Source organism: Candoia aspera, chromosome 1 (genome assembly GCF_035149785.1).
Source record: "Candoia aspera isolate rCanAsp1 chromosome 1, rCanAsp1.hap2, whole genome shotgun sequence".
In the NCBI taxonomy this organism is placed as follows: domain Eukaryota; kingdom Metazoa; phylum Chordata; class Lepidosauria; order Squamata; family Boidae; genus Candoia; species Candoia aspera.
Window position 1 is genome coordinate 142,694,288 of NC_086153.1, and position 22,878 is coordinate 142,717,165.

The 22,878-nt window shown below is 36.4% G+C and overlaps 1 protein-coding gene across 1 annotated transcript; it reads left to right on the forward strand.

Moving 5' to 3' along the window:
* The first annotated feature begins 219 nt into the window (after positions 1-219).
* On the forward strand, positions 220-22,335 carry DDX1 (DEAD-box helicase 1). The gene is made up of 26 exons (XM_063314694.1): positions 220-302; positions 2,067-2,118; positions 3,024-3,087; positions 3,635-3,664; positions 4,075-4,171; positions 5,558-5,605; positions 6,194-6,277; positions 6,571-6,654; positions 7,597-7,673; positions 9,048-9,120; positions 9,205-9,281; positions 9,892-10,006; positions 10,298-10,436; positions 10,577-10,637; positions 11,115-11,213; positions 11,740-11,829; positions 12,924-13,112; positions 13,839-13,890; positions 14,317-14,463; positions 15,611-15,702; positions 16,757-16,829; positions 17,718-17,790; positions 17,880-17,922; positions 18,187-18,282; positions 20,378-20,498; positions 22,045-22,335. Exons 1-26 carry the CDS (start codon positions 287-289, stop codon positions 22,173-22,175), a joined length of 2,223 nt encoding a protein of 740 aa, XP_063170764.1. The 5' UTR covers positions 220-286; the 3' UTR covers positions 22,176-22,335.
* Positions 22,336-22,878: the final 543 nt, after the last annotated feature.

Consider the following 22,878-nt stretch of genomic DNA (forward strand, 5'->3'; position numbering starts at 1 on the left):
AAATTCGGATTACCAACTGATTGCAGCAAACTCTAGTCCTAGTAATCATCGGGATTGTTGAAGCGCTGATCTGATAACACTAAAGGCTGCTGTTTAATAAGGAATCCGCAGGGCAACGTGTACTATCGACCGATCTTAAATTGCGTGTGCCGCCGGAACCTTAGCTGAATGGCTGCTGTACAGACCGGCGAACTAAAGCAGGGGACTTTCAAACGCGCAGGCGCTGTAAGGTCGAGAGCAGGAGCCTTGACGGATTGTCCGCCCGGTTGTCGGGAGGAGTGCGAGCATGGCGGCGTTTTCAGGTACGTGGCTCCTTCCAGGAAGCCTAGGATGGAGGTGGAGGAAGGCGGAACGGCATAAAATATTGGCTTTTGGTAGTTTAAGTGTGCGCTTTTGGGGAAGAAGGTTTGTGTCAGGACATTCCGTAAACCTGAGTTTCATCTCGGATCCGTTTCGGCCAAAGCTCAGCTTTGCCAGTCAATTTTTAGGAAGGGGCTCTCGAAGGGCGAGCCAGTTCCTTTTTAAAGGCTGATGTATTTCTTATCTGATCAGCCATCAAATTCCTGGATCCAGTATATTGTAGAATTCACTCACCAAATTCTTGGGATGTTTGCACGACTGTAAGACTCATTGAATAAAATGTAATTGACATTGGAGAATCTTGGAATGCTGTGGGTGTATGCCTACTTTACGTTTCATAGCAACACATTGGGATTGTAATGGCCTTTTAAGCACCCATCCTCACCTACCTGAAAAAGAATGTTTCTGAGCATATGTAAAGTGCTTTCTCTTTGTTGAAGTTAGGACATATATTAAAATCAACCTTATATTTAGACCTTGTTATGTTTGATATAGGGATGGACTTTGTCCTTTCAAAGTGTATCCTGTTCTTTCTGTGAAAGTGGCAATAGAATCTCATTATTTGTTTATACACTAGAACAGTTTAAGAGATGATTTTGAAAAGGAGCAAGCTAACTTGGCTCAGGCAAGACGGAAGTGTTGATTAGTGTCAGTCATATTGCTGGTCCTGGGATAAAGGAATCCTCTCTGAATGTGTTTGCATTTCTGAAGAAGGTTCATTGTTTGTGCATATAGTCAGAAATGCTTTAGAGCACTTATGCTGCTGCATCTAGTGCACCTTTTACAGGAGGAGAATCTTGCAAGGCTCAAAACTGTCTTGTTTACGTGAACATGGTAAGGCTGTTTTTAATATGTACTCAAAGATCAGTCTCTGGCTAGGTTAGAAACTATGATTGTTCTCATTGTCAACTTGAATTATGCTAATTCTAAGACTAGTTTTATACTTGCCAGAACAGAAGAGTAAATTGGCTTTGATTTTGCATCAGAGGATTGTCTTTTCTCGCACATTCTTGCCGACCTATATTTGTCATTGAAGATAGACCATTTTATGCTCCACCATCAGAGATGAGGTTGGTGGGGATATGTAGGAGAGGGCCTTCTTTACTGCTGCACCAAGATTTTGGAACTCCTTATTCAGGAGATTCTTCCCAAAGGAAACTGATGCAATTGTTTATTTAATAAAGAAGCAATGAATGAGATCCCAAATACTGTTTTTGTTCTATTTAAAGAATGAAACCTTTGGGTTTAATTCATTGTCTGTGGGATGAAAGTGTTTCTACAACCTAAAAACAATACAACATTGATTGTACTAGAATTCCAGTAGAATTAGGTAAGAGCTCCTGAGCTGTTGCTTTGTTGAATCCTAAAACTAAAAAACAAAACACCTACCCATATATATAAATAACATGGCTGTTCACTATTTAAAAGCAGACAGGTGATTCTTTGAAAGGGTTGGTTGTCAATGGGTTGGGGATTATAAAAAAAGCAAATATTAATAAACTAATTATTTACATGAAGGTTCAGAAGCTATGAACCTCAAGGCTACACATGGTTTTGGTTCGTGCAGATTTTAATGGTTTATACAATATTTTGCATGCATATAATACTTTAGCATTAAAATTTGTAACACATGTTTGGCAAACTCGTTTTTCCTCCTCACAATGTATTAACACAGTTTGTTATTGCTGTTGCTTCTTTGCTTGCAGAAATGGGTGTTATGCCAGAGATAGCTCAAGCTGTAGAAGAAATGGACTGGCTGTAAGTATTTCCATTTATCCCTAATTGAAATAGAAAGGAATTTTCACTGACAGGACGCTATAGACTGATTTCTAGAAATCTTGCTTCAGTTCAGTGCACAATACTTACTGTTTGGCAGTGATTTTACCATTTTTTTAGGAGAAAGCCATGGCTATAACTTAAGACCCAGCATGCAGAAAAATTAAGCTTGTTGGTTGCTCTTAAATTTGTAAACAATTTAAACTTTATCGCAGTGTGAAATCTAAGGGGATGGTTACAAACATGCTTTCTAAAATTGCTTACACTCTCTCCTTGCTTAGTAAATGCAATCTGTTCCTTAAATCGGAAGTGGAATGGTTGCTAAGCAAAATGGTCACTAAGTGAACACGTGACAGAGAGAAAGACAGATGCTGCAAAGATTACTGGTTGCTGCAGTCTCATTCAGATAATGAGACACTCATACTGTGTCCTATGCATGATCTGGTCCCCCCCCCCTTTTTTTTGCCCTCTCTCAGGGTGGAGAGATTGCTTAAACAAGCTAACTCTTCCTCAGCTGCTTTTTTCCACAGCATAGCAGTTCTCTAAAAAGTGCTCACTGCAAATTAACAAGCTCAGCTTTGTAACCTTAATTTGTTGGTTAAAACTCCACTGCTGCCTGAAACCAACCAAACCTTAATCAGTTTCACACTGAAGGCTTTAGTTGTCAGGGGCAGGAAATTTGGTTGTAAATGCATGCATTGGTCGGAAAATGAATTTTTTATTATTATTACTGTCGTATTTGCAAATGGTTGCTAAATGAGGTAGCCACTAAACAAGGAGTGGCTGTATCATTTTACAAACACAATAATCTGAAAAATATATTCTGAAGATGTTTGGATTTTGGTTTTTCAATAAAGTGTGAAAGATTCATTATGTTTTTATTTTAGTCTACCCACAGATATCCAAGCAGAGTCCATTCCACTGATTTTAGGAGGTGGCGATGTACTCATGGTATTTATTACAGTAGTCTGTCTTATAGAATAATGTTGTATTATGTAGCACTCTATACTTATACCATACACTTACATTCTGCCTTGTGTCAAATTGTACCTCCGCTGTTAGTTCAAACTACATAGTGTCGTAGTATACTATGGTAATGGTACTTACATATGTATTGGAAAATTACAATTTAGAGATGAATGGCATGAATAGAATATCTGGGTTACATAATGAAATTGAATAAGTTTACATTCTTTTTGAAACTTCTCCAATAAATCCTGCCTCTTTGATGCCTGGCTTCAGCTATGACTAGCTGCTTGCTAGACTCTACAATATTCATACATTTTTTTCCTAAATGGCCTTTTAAAACAGAATGCATGGCTAATTTTGTTTTGGAAGAATTACAAATGATAGTATAAAATAGTTATCAATATTTCAATTTTTCTTCTGGGATTTTACCATTTCTTTCTACTGTTTAATAACATGAAACTATTAAACTTTGAATTACAAAAACAAACAAACCCTCATATCTTCAATGTTTATTAAATTTTCTACACAGGCTGCAGAAACCGGGAGTGGAAAAACTGGTGTAAGTGAAATTACTACTTTGCAAAGTAACATTCAGTTATATATATTTCTAATGCATGCAGTTCTGGTGGAAATATAAAGTATTTCATTAATAAGTGACAGTATGTTTATCCAAAAGCTGTACTATGAATTAGTTTAGCATATGACATTCCATAATTGATGTGACTGGTAAAGGTGGACCCATGTCTATGATCTGGGTAACTCTGAGAGACTTAATCACAGATACCCTGTCAGTAAATATTCCATCCATAGGTGTGGCTTAATGTGTTATATAAATGTTAGGATGAGATGCTTCAACACTGCTGAGTTATTCATTTAAAAACTTTGGTCTTATTTCTCTTTAGCCAAAATTACTTTGTAAATCAGGCCTTGGATAACCTTGTTAGTGAAATAGACAACTTTATATTTCAGGCATTCAGCATCCCAGTTATTCAAATTGTTTATGAAACTCTGAAAGATCACCAGGAAGGAAAAAAGGGTAAAACTACTATTAAAACTGGTGGAGGAGGTAAGGCTTTTCCCAGAGGATTACTAAAATTTATACACCCTGGATATCTGGAATCTGACTTGAATTGAAGTTTGTGTATATAGCTTATTTATCATTGCAAACCAAAGGTGATACCTGTATCCATAGATAAGATGCGTAAGACTAATTCAGCTGTTGTCTAATAAAAGCAGCTGTTGTGTGTTCAGGTTGGGCTAAAAGGAAGTGTGACATTAGTGTCATGCTCAACTTAATGGTATTGTGGAGTATTTTTATGATATCAAAATCATGCCAGTATTTTGCAAGCCGAATATCTGACTTCTAACAATGTTTGGTGTTTTATATTTACATGTCTGATATCTATCAGAAATGTCTATACATTGATTTCTTCATAGTTTTTTTGCACATTTTTTAATCAATTAATTTATATGGCTGCCCATCTCACCATGGTGAGTCTGGGCAGCTAACAATAGTTAAAAACACAATCAGCAAAGAAAATCAAATACATAACTGGCAGCCCAGGTGAAAAACCCAATAGAATCACAGTTAACATAACCATCTCATGGACTCTAATTGATAGTCCAACCCCAAAGCCCAGGAATACAGCTACCTCTTCAAGTCTTTGCGAAAGGCCAACAAGGTCAGGGCCAATCTGATCTCTTGGGGAGATAATGAGGGTAGATGTAATGACAGAAGAGGCTCTCCTGGGTCCCTCCAGTTGACATTCCATAATTGATGTGACTGGTAACATGCCTTTTCTGCTGGATGTAATGGGGTGGGTAGAAACGGGGAGAGGTTTATGACAAAAAAAGTTATGGATCACATTCAACTTTAAGCAGATATCTGGATTTGCTTAGGAACTTCTTTGAGTGATGGGACTACAAGCCTCAGGATAATGGTTGTAAACATTAAAGCTGGTTTTTTTTTAGTTTTGCCTTACCTTAAAATTCAGTATAGACGGTGTCTTTACAGCTTTCCAATATTCTGCCACAGTGTATTTTTACATATTTATACAATCTAATGGCACACTAGAATATAAAGCATCCTAAATATTTCTTGCAGCTTTCTTAAGAACATTTAAAGTGTAATATATCTCAGTATATTATATCTAATTTCTAATGTATAATATACAGTATTTGTATTATAGCATTATATCTCAGTAGACTTCTGTCTCCAGTTATAAAACATATTAAAATATAATAAAATTATGCAAATATAAGAACTTGAGCATATACACGATTTTGTGAACATTTCTTCAACTTCTTATGTCTAGATTAAGTGTGGTGGGGGTTTAGCAAACTGTTTAGCTGTCCAAAATACTATTATTTTCAACTTTTAAATGTGGGGCCTTACCACTCTGCAGCATGAAAGTATGCCTTTTTTCCCCTTCTCTGCTTTTTTTCTCATTAGTGCTCAACAAATGGCAAATGAATCCCTATGACAGAGGAACTGCATTTGGTAAGCCTTATATTAACCTCTCCTATAGATCATACAGTAATTTGGTAACTGTATACATATGTGAAATCCTGGGCTTGGATGGGAGATCTTCCAGGAGTTTGAGTTTCATAGAAGGAAAGAGTATAAATATAGCCAACAAGGTGTGTTTCCCGTTAACATCACTGAATATATTTGGGTATTATTATTTTAATGTGAATTGAAATTCTGAAAATATAGATGAGAAATTGGGGAAGCTGTAATAGTTTAATACAGCTTTCCCCAGCTTGATTTACAAAAATTTTGGAGCTACATGTCACCTCATCTCTGGCTATTGGCTCTAATGACTGAGACTAATGGGATTTTTAATCTACAACCATGAGAAAGACTGGCTTAATTCATAATTTCCGCTGTGTTTTTAGTGTTGATCAACTATCTTGGGAAAGTGATAACTCAAGTTTTATAAGAGCTATCATCCCATGGATGCCTATTGTAAATTTTTAAGTTTTCTTAAACAGTGTGCACCACATATTTTGTTGCTTTCATATGAATTAGGCATTGCAAAAATAACTATAATAGTTCTTTGTATTTTAACTCCTTTTGCTTTTTTAGCTATTGGAGCTGATGGTCTCTGCTGTCAAAGCAGGGAAATAAAAGAATGGCACGGATGTCGATCAACTAAAGGCGTAACTAAAGGTACTTAATAACAGGTTATGCTTATATGTGAAAAATTAGGAATACTCAAGCTAGAATATTCAGTTTTTTTCTCTACTTTTAAGGCAATGGTTAAAGATTTAGGCAAAGCAGCATTTCACATGATGACCAATATTGTTTCTTTGGTCCGTATAACTCTTGAGAATGACCTCACTGTTTTGGATCCTATTAAGACTATCTATTACTATATTTTGTATTCAGGTTAAATATAACACTTGATTTGATCACAGTATATTGAAGATGAAATCAGTTGCATGTATTCTTAAATGTTTTAGGAAAATACTGTTATGAAGTGTCCTGTCGTGACCAGGGACTGTGCAGAGTTGGATGGTCCTCTTTGCAAGCTTCATTAGATTTGGGTGAGTAGTTTCATAACAATCAGGAGTACTGACCATTAATGATGACTGTGGATTGTTAAAGCCATACATATTAAAGAAAGTACATAACACTAGAGGTTGTTAGACTGCTGCAACCTGAAAAACTAAGCAGGGGGATATACTGTTTCCAGCAAGTCTGATATGCAACTGTTTTGATTCTGTTTTTAGTATTTTTCTTTGTTTATAATTATCTCCATCAGCTTCTGAGGTAAATAAAGACTTTGCAGTGTAATCACTCAACTGAGCATTTTGTTTGTCCCAGCACTTCATAGCAAGATTTTGGCCTTGATTTAGTCTACTTAAACATGATTAATTCTACTAGAATGATGGTTTATGTTCCAACTGCACTCCTCTTCAAATGGTTAACAGGCCATGACTGGATTGATCATGATGTCATCAAAATATGTTCCTTGTTTCCCATATGTCAATAACCATCCATGCGAGGAAGTGCAGAGTATCAGTGGAAAAGGAGGACAATTTCTGTGGAGAGAAAACACATTCACAGAAATCACCCACATTTGTTTCAGTGCAGAGCTAATGAGCAGCATGCTGAATGAAAATATATGCCATTCTTGTCTCAAAGGTTTAAGAAATGAAAATACATGATTTGTTCCCTCTCCCAACACCCAGTTAGAAATCTTGCTCTTTTTAAAGAACTAAGTGAGACTCTGTAATGGAGAAAATGGGCATTTGTATTGAATTTCTCCTTCTTCTGCAGCCCAGCATAAATTTTCATATTCTTCCTCAATCCTTCAGATAGTTTTTGGGGGGATGCAAAGGCAAAGAGAAGAAGAAAAGTTCCAAAATCACCACACCCTCTCTTCTTCCAGTGCAAACAAAACTTAAGTACAAGAGTGGATTCATTTGAATATATTTGATCAAAAACTTCACGGTTTTAATTGTGGTTTCTTGATTATTCTTTAGGTACTGATAAATTTGGCTTTGGATATGGTGGAACCGGAAAGAAATCTCATAACAAACAGTTTGATAGTTATGGGGAGGTATGGTTTTTTTTTGCATTTTTAAACAAAATGTTGTGGGGAGATGAGACAGATTCTGAGAAAGTAGGTTCAGTTTATAATTCAGCTGCATAGGTCTCATAAAGGAAGGGGTGTGGAGGGGAGGAACAGTTTAAAGGGTTTTTTTTAAAAAAAAAAAATAGAAATGAACTCAGTAAACCTTGCTTGCTTAGGTAACTATTTTGTTAAAGGCTAAAATAGGTTCACTGTAGAGTCATATAAGTAGCAATAGGAAAATCTTGATAACTGATTCCTAGCACATCAACCTGTGCTGAGTTAGTTGTGTCCATTTACAGCTCATCCAGGATTCTGTTTCTCTCGGGGCCAGCCCAAGAACAATGTCCAGTCATTGTAATCCAAACTCCAGATCTTTATTGCTTTCACCATACAGGCAGAATCTTGCCAGACTAAAGCTACTCTAACTGACCTAAGGGGAAATAACCTGGCAGACTCTAGGGCAGAGCTACCTTGAACCTCTTAACTTTCCCAGCAACAGTCTCCAGACTGTGAACCCTCTTATCTGCCTGGAATGTGCTCTCTCCTTCCTGGGAATCAGCGGCAGCACCGAAATCCACCACAGTTTCTAGCATATCAGCATAAATGCCGCCTTGGGAACTTCTGTTAGAGTGTAATACAGCACGATCTGTATTATACTGTATTACACAATCTGTATTACAATCCTGGCACATTCAGGAAGAAACGAACTGTATATTTGCCCAGTATATTTTGTAATATAGGGGTCTACGCTTGCATTTTTTTGTCAGAATCACATTTTTTTAATGATTAATTGTGGTCTGAGCTTCAGCATATGGTTGGGAGAGAGTGATGATATTATAGATAGGGAAAGTATTCGGAGCGGGCATGAACTTAGAGTTCCTTGAGGTTTGTCAATAAAAGTAATGTCAGGATTAGATTTAGATGACATTACCCATTGTAATGGCCTGTGGGAATATCTTGAGAGACAGGAGGAGGAAGAGCCACAGCCAGGGCAATGGTCAGATAAGAGATATCTCAGCTCACAGAGGAATGGAGGCGGAGAAAGCATCTCAGAGAGGACTCAACCTAGCTCTCTGGAAAGTAAAGACAAGGAAGGAGAGAAGAGCTTTCAGACTTGCAAGATTCTGTTACTTTACACTAAGGAAAGTGTTAGTACTCATGGTTTTTGTTTCTTCTATGGACCACCTCAAACCTATCATCTTGTAAGTTCCTTCCATCTAGCATCCAGCTCTGAACAGGTAGAAGTGATTTTGTCTGTGAAATGCCTGGCCAGTTCCTTGACCCCTTGTCTAGTCATCTTTACTTTTCATCTTTTGCCTTCATATTCCTTTAGGATATCACCTGTTCTTTTTTATACAGGAATTCACTATGCATGACACAATAGGTTGTTATATAGATGCCGATAAGGGTCAAATCTCATTTTCAAAAAATGGTAAGTAATCTATGTTTTTTCTACTAACCAACTAATTAAATGTATTGATGAGATAAATGTTTCCACACAGTCCTTTTCTTCCAGGAAAAGATCTTGGACTTGCATTTGAAATTCCACAGCTCGTAAAAAATCAGGCACTCTTTCCAGCCTGTGTCCTAAAGGTAATCTTTTTCTCTTACAATGGTTAAGAGCTATGCTAATCAAATTTAAAAACACATTACAATCCCTCTTTTATGATTATTAAAACTGCTATGTCTTAGAGGGACAGTGGAGGGAATAGTGATGAGCAAATGTTGTAATTTTATTTCTTTTCCTAGTTACAGCAAAACCAAGAAAACAGTTAATCAGCTTTATCCTAAAGGAATACTAATAGAGTTGTTTGTAGGGTAGATCTCAAAAATTATTTGAGACATAAAGTAATATTTTTTTTTAGAATTGTGTAGGGGTTTTATGTTCTTTTCAAATGTCAAGATCTCATACTATATCACAATTCACTTCAAAAATCAGTCACACAAATGCCCTCTGGTTGCAGATATAGTAAATAAAATAAAAACAGAGAGAATTTAATGTTGCCACAAGAAAGAAGCCAAATTTCAAGTTGTTTGGGTAATAGCAGTTCAGAAAAATATCTTCCTCGCTCTGAGAATAGTTTTTAAGAGGCAAGTTTTAGTGCATCAGCAGCAATCAATGAAAATGTTTTGGGTGTTTCTTCTTGCTCATTTTGGTAATCTTACACATTTTTTTTTCTTTTACACATCCTTACAACATTAGAATGCTGAATTAAAATTCAACTTTGGTGAAGAGGACTTTAAGTTTCCACTCAAAGATGGCTTCGTTGCTATTGATAAAGCTCCTGAGGGTAATGTTGTGAAGTCCCAGCACACAGGTAAGTTGGGGACATCATCAAGTTTAGGAATCAGTGCGAAAGGCATTTTATATAACAGAGCTAATATCAGGTTGAGTTAGTCATGGGTACAGTATAATAGACCCATTGAAATGAAATGAACTGGGATTGCCTATGACTAATTTAAGTCGTATTTATTTCTGTGAATCTATGCTACATACATGTGAATCCAGAGTACTATCTTTTAGACCTTCCTACCTCAAAAGTAAATACATTTAAAATTATTTTTGGCTATCATCTCAAAACCGAAATTTCTGTCATGTCCTATTTCAGGAAGTGCACAAGTAGTACAGACAAAGAATTTACCAAACGCTCCCAAAGCTTTGATCGTGGAGCCATCCAGAGAGCTAGCAGAGCAAACTCTGAACAACGTGAAACAATTCAAAAAATACGTTGATAATCCTAAATTAAGGTAAGGTAAAGTGGGTGAATTACAAAGCGAGAATGAATGAACTGAGAGTTGCATTCTTCCATATAAAATCATTATATTTTTCTTTCATTCTGGAGTGACTGACTAGCACAATATGTGATCTGCTATTCTACTTCTCTTAGGGAACTCCTGATTATTGGTGGTGTTGCTGCAAGAGAGCAGCTCTCCATATTGGAACAAGGGGTAAGCGAGGCGGTACTTTACTTTGTTCACCTTGCATCAGTTAAGGTCATTTTCTTTTAAGTGCACAGGTATATTTAATTGTTCAGGTCAGATGAAAAGGTGTTTCTTTTTTCTTTTGAATTATAAAGATGAATCTAACCTAAAAAGGCAAATACAATTCCTCCTTCCCCCAGCAACACTGGGATGGGTGAAGCCTAGAATATGAATTAATAACAATTTAAATACTGAGCTAGAATCCTTGTTCCCCTTCAATAATCTACATGTGTATGGATTTAAACTGAGATTTTAAAAAAGAAAAGCATTATAAAGCAGTGTGTACAGTTAATGCTGTTTGAGTATTGCTCTTTCTTATCCACAGTTTCAAGCATCACTTTAAAAAAATTAAGACTCTTGCTTACAAGTAGGGGTAAAAATGGTGTTGCTGCTTCCATTTTATTTTGTCAAAAACAATGTAGCATTGCATTTTTAATTTTACAGGTGGACATAGTTGTTGGAACTCCAGGAAGACTGGACGATCTTGTTTCAACTGGAAAATTGACTTTGTCTCAAGTTAGATTCCTAGTTCTTGATGAGGCTGTGAGTATCAAGTGCTTTTTAAAGCAGTCTACCAATACAAACAAACTGTATATATTAGTGCTTTGGTGATAATTCCCTTGATTCTGTAGCATGCTTGACCCATTGACAAAGACACACATTGCATGGCCAGATAATTTCCTTTGATCTAAAGCCCATAGAGACTTGCAAGACCTCCTTGTGACCTGGCTGATTTTTACAGTTGGAAACGATCCGTGCATGACTTTCCAGAAAGGTATCTCAAAAGAGTGGTTGCTTTGCAGCTTAAGGTGCATACAGTTCTTACTAGCTTTTTGTGTGCTTCCCAAATTTACCCTGAACATGGGATAAACAAGGCAAATTATAACTGTTCACAGGGTGGCTGCCGTCTGTCCTCTCCTCATCTTCATCTGCCAGATTTCTTCACTGCATGTCCCAATTTGTTAACTGGATTTGGTGGAATCACCAGAGGAATATCCCTGCATCTTAACTTTAGAATTTTTATCTAAGCAATCTAATAAGACTGCTGATATCTCTGTTCCCCACACAGGATGGCCTCCTTAGTCAAGGGTATTCAGATTTCATCAACCGGATTCATTCTCAGATTCCTCAGATAACTTCTGATGGAAAGAGGCTGCAGGTATGAAGTTCGCTTGCCATCTCTGTATTGACGTTTTCCATAATTTACTATTACTGTACCTAGCAAATGTTGATCTGTTATGTCTCTCTGTTTAGGCGAAAATAAATTGTGCACGGTGAGCTTTACTAAATCATAGGCATGCACACTTTATTTTATATCCGTTTGGCTGGGGTAGTTTCATTGTAAAACAGCATGAAGAATAGCAAAAACATCTCTCCCTTTTGTATCTCCCCAAGTCACTGTTTGCAACTACCTGTATCAATTATTTATTTTGCAAGTGAAAATGACACTAGGAAGAACTGCCCAAACTAACCAAATAAATGAAGCTGGCTTCTCTTGTGTTTTTGTTTTCTTCACGTGGACACATCTATACCACAGAAGACTTAAACTATAAGTGTGGCAAATTGTACATATTCGCTAAGCAGGATTTTCTACTTAACCATTTCTTCATAGACATTTTGGTAGAACAAAAGATATGGCTCGGCATTATAGGGCAGTGCTGTTACACCTGAAGAGAGCAGTCCTAATGAGAGGAGGAAAGACTGATGTGACAGATGTTTCTGTTAGTTTCAGACCCTGCCAGTCACCCAAGAATGAAAGGAGGGCTGGTCTGCCACTTTCCCTCTCCTTCATAGAAGGAAATAAGCCTATAACAGGCTGATGTGGACAAGGGCCTGAAACCCTGGTGGTTTCTGAAAGAAAATAAATGAGGGTTGAATCTGGTAAATCCACAGTTCCCTCTGAAGCACGCCATTATGGGGTTTTATGCTACCAGCAGAAAAAAAAAATCTAGTAAAAGTGTAATTACAGCCTCAGATCAGACACCCCTCCCTCAATTCTGCTAGCAAACCACTGCCACCTCCCCATCTTCACTTCTCATAAATGACTGTCCAAGGGGCTTAGGATTGCTCTGTAAATTGTGCCATATCTCAGACTTTAATACTGAGATGTGGCTATGCTTTTTCATTCATCACTGGCAGTTTCACCAGATATAAAAGGCTCAATAGCTGATATAAAGTCTGGCAATGTGCACTCTGTACTGACACCAGCATTCTAAAATGACAGCCTTAACCTAAAACTGTTTGTGTTTTAAGGTCATTGTATGTTCTGCAACTCTGCATTCATTTGATGTAAAGAAATTATCTGAGAAGATTATGCACTTCCCCACTTGGGTAGATTTGAAAGGTGAGGACTCTGTCCCCGATACCGTCCACCATGTTGTTGTTCCTGTGAACCCCAAAAATGACAAACTCTGGGAGCGGCTTGGTAAAAATCACATCAGAGTAAGTGTGAATCAAAACTTTTTGTTCGCTTTTCAGTTTGATGAAAATTAAAGGCCAACAGACTTGCCTAAGTCAAAATGGAATGTTGTAAAGTTGGGGGAAATTTGATTTCAAAACTCATATTAGGAAGGTTAAAGACTGGTTTAACTTACCACAGTTAGCTAAAAAGTGAAAGCAGGGCAGTCTGTACACTGTGAAGCATAACAATAGGTACAGTGTCCCACAGGCTCACTTGATGTAATTAATGAAAACTGGGCAGAACTTTATCTACACTGAGATGATCGCAAAGCTTAACTGAGAATGAAATAAAATAATTTTGTTTGGATGTATATTTAAATAAATAATTGGATGGAGAAGTAATTCTGCTGTACTATAGGAGTTATAGGGTTGGCATATTTATCCAAAGATGTTAATGGAAGTACTCATGAACAGTATTTTCTGCTAGAATCTTCATTTTTTTTTAAAAAAAACTTTAATGCTTTTTGCTTGACAGGAATTAGTCATTAGACTGGAAGTCTTAGAATAATTTTATATACATTTTTTGTAGTTGTATGCTACATTTTTTCCCAGAACTCTGCCCAATAAAAGTAAAGTATCAATTCCTTATATTTTAAGGCAGTGTCTTGATTTTAAGGCAGTGTCTTGATCTTCAGAAATCCTGTAGGTCATATTACTATAACAGATACCTTTGATCCCAGTTTTAATTATCATAATTTAACTTTGCAGACAGACGAGGTGCATGCAAAGGATAATACAAGACCTGGTACAAATTCTGCAGGTAATCACTGCATTGGTCAAGCTGCTATAAGATGTTTTATGTACATATACTCTAAAATTTTATTGTAAACCGCCCAGAGTCCCCCATGAGGGGCGGTGAATAAATTTATAAATAAAATAAATATATATATATATACTCTAAATGCATGTTGAAGACAATGAAGCTTTTAATGAAAAAAAGCCTGTCTGAACCAGTTTATTATATTTTGTTTTGAAACTCAGACCCCTGTTTTTTTCCCTTGTTCAGAAGATTAAAAAGAGATTTAAAAATTAAACAAGCTTTAAAATATAGTTGAAACTTTTCAATATTATTCCAAAACAATTACTATAATTCTTTATTAACCTACCTGTCAGAATAAATTGCTGGGTTTTGTGTGGGTAATGGATTTGATATATTGTATAGGAATAATTTACTTCCTTCTTACAGAAATGTGGTCAGAAGCAATTAAGATTTTAAAAGGAGAATATGCTGTTCGTGCCATCAAGGAACACAAGATGGATCAAGCAATAATCTTCTGTAGAACAAAGATAGATTGTGATAATATGGAACAATACTTTATACAGCAAGGAGGAGGTAGTACTTCTGTGCCTTTATGCGTCACTCCTTTCCTTTATGAACTTATTTTTTCCAGATTTTTTTTTCTCAAGGTTAGCTTTTCACAATAGATAACATTCCTACAGGTAGATTGTTCTTTTTCTTTTTTTTACTACCTCGAAGAGTGGAATTGGCATCACATGTACATTCTTGTAGAGCAGCAATGTCTAAGTAAAGTTTCTCATCAGCAATTCAGGGATCCTCTTTTGACCTTTCTTTTAGTTCAGTTGACTATCCCGCAAGTCAAATAATCTCCTTTAAGTTCTGTGGCAGTAGAGGAAACGTCAGTGGTTAGAAAAGTGTCTTCATGTCCAATGGCATGGGCATACCACTGGTGTGGTCAAAGCAGAACTTGGGCATGTACAAAGTAAGTGTGTGTGTGTGTGTGTGTATCACATATAGACATTTCTTATCTATCATAACAATTTCTTAAATTTTGGTCTCCTCTTCCCCAATTTCAAGCATTTCAGTCTCTCTTACCTTTCCCAGTTTCAAATTAAATTTAAATTTAGTCATTTTAACTGCAAAAAAAGCATTGATGAGCTTTGATGCATTCACTCTCTTTAAATGCAGCTGAGCAAGGAACTGAAAGAATGAAGAGGGCTGCATCATGCACTCAGGTGCGCTGGGTGCATCGGCATCCAAATATCCATACTAAAAATGTGGTATCATGCTAGCTGAAGTAGTTGCTTAATTACAGGTTTTAACAGCTATTGGTACAGTGATTATGGATAATATCATGTGAAGGAGTGAATGTGTCCTGATGCCTTTCTAGGCATTATGCTAGCTGCTTCAGAGCAAACCTGAGACTGAACTTGGGAACAGCGGTCACATCGTTATATACTTGCCTTGAATCATTTATTTGTTAATACACAGCTGGCCTATCCAAATGATTTTAAGCATGCATGTATATTTATTTATATACACACACACGCACACACACACAAAATGGTAGAGGTCTGCTTTACTGTTGCAATAAAAGTATTTAAAGTAATAAGAGCAACAAAATGAGAAGTCTTCTTTAAAAGGAAAACGTCCACCATGTTTTAAGATAAAATGTTGGAAAGCTGTGACAAAATGGCAATGCAACATAGGGAGTATCTAATATATTCTGATGGCTTTTAAGGTCCAGATAGGAAGGGACATCAGTTCTCATGTGTCTGCCTGCATGGAGACAGAAAGCCTCATGAGAGAAAACAGAATTTGGAGCGCTTTAAGGTAATTATGGCTTTAATGAACTAATAGCTAAATGGCCTCCATATTGAGGGCTGAAGATATGCCATTTTTTTCACAATTGATGAATCATTAATTAATAATTGTCTGAGTTAAGATATTGTGCCCCATTCTCCTTCTCTGTTCAAGAGTCAGGGAGATGTATCCAGGCATTATCCTCCACAAATGGTCAGGCACTTTCTTCCTAAGCCCATTCAGAGAGTGACCAGGGATCCAGTAACGGAAGAAGAGGGCAGGATAGCCTTTTCCGTCAATTCGCCATTCCTCATGCAAGCCCAGGAGTACAACATGCGAACCCACACTGTTCTAGAGGGTCCAGAACAACAACAGAGAGGGGAGATATTGCAGAAAGGATAAGCTTCTTGCCCTTCCTACCCCACTCATTCTTGCATCATTACTAAAACGTAATGTACATCTGCATCCAGACCAAGGTCTTTTTCTTTTGTACAAAATAACCACGCTTTGAGCTAGACCCACAGACTCATCTGGACTGAAAGCCCCACTCCTCAGAGTCAGTATATTAAGAGATGGTGCTGCATAACATACTAACCTGTACAGGAAGCCGAATTCCATTGAATTCTGTACAACAAGCTGTAAGACGAAAGAGCATCTAACAAAACATCTGCAACTGATCTGAGCTTGTATCCAGGAATTTCAATCCTGCAGCACTCTGTTATTCCTATAGCCAATCATTCAGCGGTAGCCGCTGCAGAAGAATGAGGATAACTTTGTCAACAGCAGCATTTGGATTGTAAGAATCCCTGAGTAGCGTTAATGCCCTAAGATGTTTGAGAAAGTAGAACATGTGGGAGTAGGAGGAATTAGTAAAAGAGTAACCTCCTCCATTGGCAATTCTGTTAGGTCAAAAGCCTTTTTATTTAGGGAAGGACTTTTCATGGATTGGAAGGGTATCTTCAGATCCAGCTTTATAGCTTTATTGAATTATTCTCTTTGGTGTAGTTGATAATTTGCATTTAAATTATAATTATGCAAAAATGAAATGAAACTACATGTAAATTTTCTCACCTTTTCTGTTTAGAAAGGAGATGTCAGATTCTTGATCTGCACAGATGTAGCAGCTAGAGGAATTGATATTACTGGTGTGCCTTACGGTAAGAATTGTCAGTACTTTGCCACCATCAAGAAAGCCTGCTCTTAGCTGAACACATGAAGTTGCAGAGTTGGCAGTTGCAGCAGCAATGCTGCTCCTGGGTAATCAGGTAGTTGCACATACCAGGGTGGGATAGGTAACGCATCAACTCCAGTTAACTTGTCGAGGTCCCGTTAGCCCTGGCAAATGCATACGCTGGGTGCTGACACTAGACCTTCCTGCATCTAATAAAAGCAGTGCATGATTCCAATTAGAGATGTTTTATTGTTTAGTGTGGGTAGGTTGCGATTACTGCGAGTTCAAATAATGTGATATTCGATTTAGTGTGAATTGTAAATTGATACCAGGTTGTGTTTAATGAGACCCAAAATTCAATTAATGCGAGGCTAGCGCATGCGCAGTTGCGGTTGGGGTTTTAGACGCTGCTAATCTTTGTGTGTGCAAAATGGAGAAAAGGAAGATTCTGTCAGAGGAGAACAGTACAAGTTTAGAAAAGAAGAGGCTCGTTATTACATTAATGCAAAAAAATTGATGGAATTGAATGACATGAACATGGTCGTAGCAACCCTAAAATAGGGCAAAATGTTGGAATGCCTGAATCTACAGTATAATTTTTTTTGTTAGTATTTCGCTTTCTATAACTACTCTGTAGTTAACTTTGTTAACCATAAATTTTAATTATAAATATATTCTTTTTATCCTTTACTGTAATAATTCGTTAATGTACATATAAAAATTTATGTTTAAAATTTTCCATTGCCTATTTCCATCAAGCTGGAACCAGTTATCATCTTTTCCATAGAAATATTCAAATAATGTGACCATTTTGTGGGATTTATTAACCACGCTAATTGAGACATACCTGTAAACACCCTTCCCTTTTTAACAGTGATCAATGTCACACTTCCGGATGAAAAACAGAATTACGTTCATCGGATTGGCAGAGTGGGAAGAGCTGAACGGTATGTTTGGAAATTTTATTTACCCTTCATCTTATATCTCTTTTGAGATGATTAAATAAAAGCTTTTTGTTTGTTTTGCTTTTTTTTAGCATGGGCCTGGCTATTTCCCTTGTGGCAGCAGAGAAGGAGAAAGTAAGTTCTGCTTCCTTAGAACATGAAGATACACAGCAGAATAAGATTCCTTTGTTGTTAGAACCATCTTGTTTGCTGTGTATTTGTGACTATGTGTATTCATATAACCATTAAGAGTTTGAGCTTAATTCAGTGCCATGAGTTACTTTCTGTATATCAAAAATGCTATTTTTGCCATTTTAATTCTCCTTCCTAAATAAATATTTTAACTACATTTAAGGATTTAGTGTTTTTTTTCTTCTAACCTTCAGATTTCTCTCCTAGGTTTGGTATCATTCATGCCCCAGTCGTGGGAAAAACTGCTATAATACTAGACTGAAGGATGAAGGTGGTTGCACTATTTGGTACAATGAAATGCAGGTAATCTTTTTAGTAGCTCCACTAAAATCGTCTCTGCCTAAAAATAGTTTCAAGAGCAGCCGTGGTACTTTTAGCTGCAGTTTTTCAAAATTGATATAAAATAGTCAAGCTCCAATCATTGATCAACTGGGAGGATCTAATCAGAGTCAGTGTTCCAGCATAAGGCTAGCTAGTTTTTCATAGCAAGACCCTTTCTGCAATTTCTTGGAACCTAGAGCTTCAGATATACAATAGAATTCCCAAGGATAAGCAGGTAGAGATATGTAATTGAAGTTGTAAATCATGTTAAGATTATCCATATTATATTACAGGTTAGGCCTTTTCTTTAAAGCATACAATCTTTTGTACAGCGTAGGCATGCACTTTATATGTAAGATCATATAACTCTAATGTTTTTAGGACATGTCAATTGTAATCTTTTAAAACTTTAATTAAAAAAAATTAAAAAGATCACTCATGAACACAAGAACCTCCTCAATGCTCAAGTTGTGCTGACTGTAGAGATGGTGGCCGTGGGAATAGCACTACAATTTGGTGGGGCAAGGCTAAACATAGCTTCCATCAGCAAGGCTCTCTCCGCAAGAGTGAATAGACTGATGTGTTGCTTTATTGATTTGGGAAGAGAAATTGGTGCATTAAGCATTTCAGGAGGTCTTTGAAATGTGGATATTCTGTTAATGTATCCATTTTCAATGAAAGCTTATGCTAGAAAACATTTAGGTTTGTTGGCTCAAAAGTTATATTTTTGATATAGCGTTATTTTCATGGGTACCCAAAATGATGCTGGATCAGTGTTTACCAGCAACAAACCCCAACCTAAAACTAGGGGGAAAAATCTGACATTTGATTTCACTTCAACATAGAACACATACTAACGTCGTAATCCAGCATTTCTCTCATATACAGTGGTCCCATTACCTGTTTTGGCAACTTGGGATAGCTTTCCCTTATAGACGATCATTACAGAGTCTAGCTTTTCCCCCATAAGTTAATCAAGCAATTTTTCAAGTTATAAGAGAGAGTTCAAAAGAGGAATACATCAATGAAGCATAAATACGTGTATATTACCACATTGCCTCTGAATGTGTAGTCCACATTCAGTAAACCTGGGCATGCTAGATGATTTCAACTGGCAATTCCCAGATAGTTGTTTGACCCTCAAGATGATAAAGTTGGCCAACATACCTGTAAACAATTTTTCAGCTTTACACTCCTAATAAGGTCTCAAATATAGATACCTACTTCTTGCATTAAACTGTTGGTTAGTATAATCAGTGTTAAGCAGACCTCACATACTATGATTTGCTCTGCATGTCCTTAAAATGGTTGAGGAGAGTTGAGGAATTTGGGAAATCAGATTTGGAGGGCTGCAGAGAGACAAATAATCTCCACATCTCTGCTGAAAATGATTTTCTGAGCAGAAAATCTTCCTTTCACAGAAATACATTATTGAATTCCATCCCTTATCATTAATTGTCTGTAATACTAAAATAGATTTTGGTCTCTTGAGATTATAACAAGTCTCACAAAACAAAATGACAATTTTAGGTAAAAAAATTTTTTTTTTTTGCAAATCCAGTATTAAAATTCTGCTAGCCTTCAGTAGATGAATACAACAGAAATCAATTTGTTTGTGCTTAAGTACCATTTCTTATTTTTATGACTCCTGAAAGCAGAGTGCACGAAAGTTTTAAGTCTCATTGATTGCAAAGTTTGTTTTTAATTTGTTTGATAAGATTGTGTTGCCCTGAATAAAATACTGTGCAGATACATACTGTATATATGAACAACCTAACCATAAGATCTGCTTTCTTCATGATACTGTTTGCTCATAAGGCATTAGTGTCATATCTTCTCATAAGTTTAGTCATTAATTGATCTCAATAGTGGCTGGGATGAACTTATTGTGCTGAACAGTATCATGATTTGTTTGGTGCTGTTGCTTCGTGAGATGTATGAACTTTGGCAGTATGAGTTATTCAACTAACAACAGCTAAAGCAAAGTGTATAATTTGAACCCATCCATTGTACTGTCTGTCACGGAGAACTGGAGATCATCTTACAGCCAGGGTTTCTTGCATTTTATGGCCTTCAGCTTCTAGGTGAGATAGAAGAGCATCTGAACTGCACCATTGCTCAGGTTGAGCAAGATATTAAAGTCCCAGTAGATGATTTTGATGGCAAGGTCACTTACGGGAAAAGGAGAGCTGCTGCTGGTAAGTGGACAACCATTAGGGATCTGCCTGCATTTTGGAATAGAGAATTGAATTTTCTGGTGAATTATATTGACTTATCTACATGACCCAACATAGCAAAATGCTTTTCAGGAATTTCAGTGGTGCTGTTCTCCAATTATCCTGAAATTCCTAGTAGGAAAAATAATTAGGATTCCTTTGACTATTATTTCAAAATCAGTGGAGGGTTCTTTTGTTGGCTTCTTTTTATGTTATGAAGTGTGAGAAAAGTCCTTACATGGGGCTAGAAAAATGAGATGCTTGAAAAATTAGGGTTTTGCCTGTTGCTGACCTATATCTCCCCACTTAATGTGTGGAAATGTAATTATCAAACAGATCTTATATTCTTTGACAACCCATTCCTCAGCCATTTCTCTCAAACTTGGCATTTAAATGTATATTTTCTGAGGAAATATATATATATTAAAATACCTATTTGGTTGGATGTTTTTTAAATAATATGGAAACAGAATGGAAATGTTGATATGTAAATATTCCTTAAAATATTATCATTTTGACTCTTAGACTAATGTTAATTATAACTAGAGATTATAATATCTAGCATGTAATTTCTCATATGAGATATTTTGAGGCACTGTAATTAAACTTTGTCTCCCTGGGACCAGAACATTGGAATTCTTTCCACAAACTAAAAAAAAAGGATCTAAAATGCTATTTTGTAAGCACAAAGGCAGATTTACTTTTCATACTGGTAATTTAAAAGAATATTAGCCGTATAGTACTGGATATGGTATGATTACAATTTATTTATTTATTTATTTTTCAAACTTCTATTACCGCCCATCTCCCCCAAGAAATGGGGACTCTGGGCGGTTTACAATAAAACCAGAATTAAAATCATAAAATATAAATTACAATAAATAAACCAATAAATAAGAATAAGATAAATACCAAACCCAGGGGGCAGCAATCCAAATGAATATATGAATATATATTCAGTGGAATTATTTTGATACAGTATGGATATCTGCTATTTCAAAAGCATTAGTATACATAAATCTAAGATACCTCTTTAGATCAAGGACATATTTTTTTTAATCCAGGGGCCATATATCTTTATTTGCTTGCTTGCTTGCTTGCTTGCTTGTTTTCAAACACTCCCTCCCTTGGATCATATGGGTATAGCAATGATCCACTGAAATCCCTGGCAAGGCCCAAAATTTGGTGTCCTTTTGTGAGTGGTTGGGCTATTGGGGGAATTTCTTAGTAAGTTAGAGGCTTAGATGCTTAACACACTTCTTTTATTACTTCTTTAAAATGGAGAATTGTGCTGCCATAATTCAGTGATTTGCTGCTGAATTTAAGAGTCATTACTTTGGACAGGACTTAAAAATAGTCTGGGAGCCATATGCAGGCCGTGAGATGCTCACTTCATCTCTAGATTATGGCTAATAATGTTTGATGGGGCAATTTTTTATTAAAGGTTACTTATATAGGAATAATCAATATTCTGAATGATTGTACCTACATAGAGGAAAGATATAACTTAGACTTTGGATCTTTGCAGGTGGAACATATAAAGGCCACGTGGATATTCTGGCACCCACAGTGCAAGAGTTGGCTGCCCTTGAGAAGGAGGCTCAGACATCTTTCCTGCATCTTGGTTACCTTCCTAATCAGCTGTTTAGAACATTTTGAGTTATGCCTCAGGTGAAACTTGGGTGTTAAGCCTGTACGAAGATGCTATGCCTATACTGACTTTATGTCAGTCTTGCATGTTCAACATCCTTGGAAAAGCGTAAACCTTGATTAATTAGCTACTAGTATTGACCTAATAAAAGGGAGCTGCTCATAATCACATTTGTGTTTTATGTTTTCTTTTCCCTAGATAAGTTAAAAGGATATCTGGTCTAGTGATTCTTACTGAGCTGAATACGTTGTTTAAAACTTCAGAATTTGTTTCAGTCATCATCAAATTTGGACTTGGATGGATGGATGTGAAAAAATTAAATGTTAGCGCAATGTTTCAGAGATTTTTAAAATTAGCTTTACTCTAAAGTTGAGGGAGAGACAAATTCTACACACAGCATATCACATTATAGATACTAAATGTGTGTAGAAAAAAAATTAAACCACCTGCATTTAAAAAGCAAGCAATACTGTGACAAATGCTGAGTTTATAATCAAATTAATCAAATAGATTAACAGCATCTCCAGTAATCTGTGGACATTTTTTAACATGCTAATCTTGTAATGATCTAACTACATATACTCTTCAACAGTCATGAGATCCCAAAACTAATGTTTTCAACTTACTGTTGGTTTGTTATTCATTTCAAAACTTACGAATAATGTTTAAAATTCATAATTTTGCTGCCTGCCTTGCTAAGCCTTTCTACAG

Excerpts from the sequence above, each read along its gene's own strand:
- DDX1 (XM_063314694.1), top strand. Across the intron at positions 10,007-10,297 it reads TGTGAAGTCCCAGCACACAG|GAAGTGCACAAGTAGTACAG; the intron begins GTAAGTTGGGGA and ends GTCCTATTTCAG. Across the intron at positions 15,703-16,756 it reads AGAATTTGGAGCGCTTTAAG|AAAGGAGATGTCAGATTCTT; the intron begins GTAATTATGGCT and ends TTTTCTGTTTAG.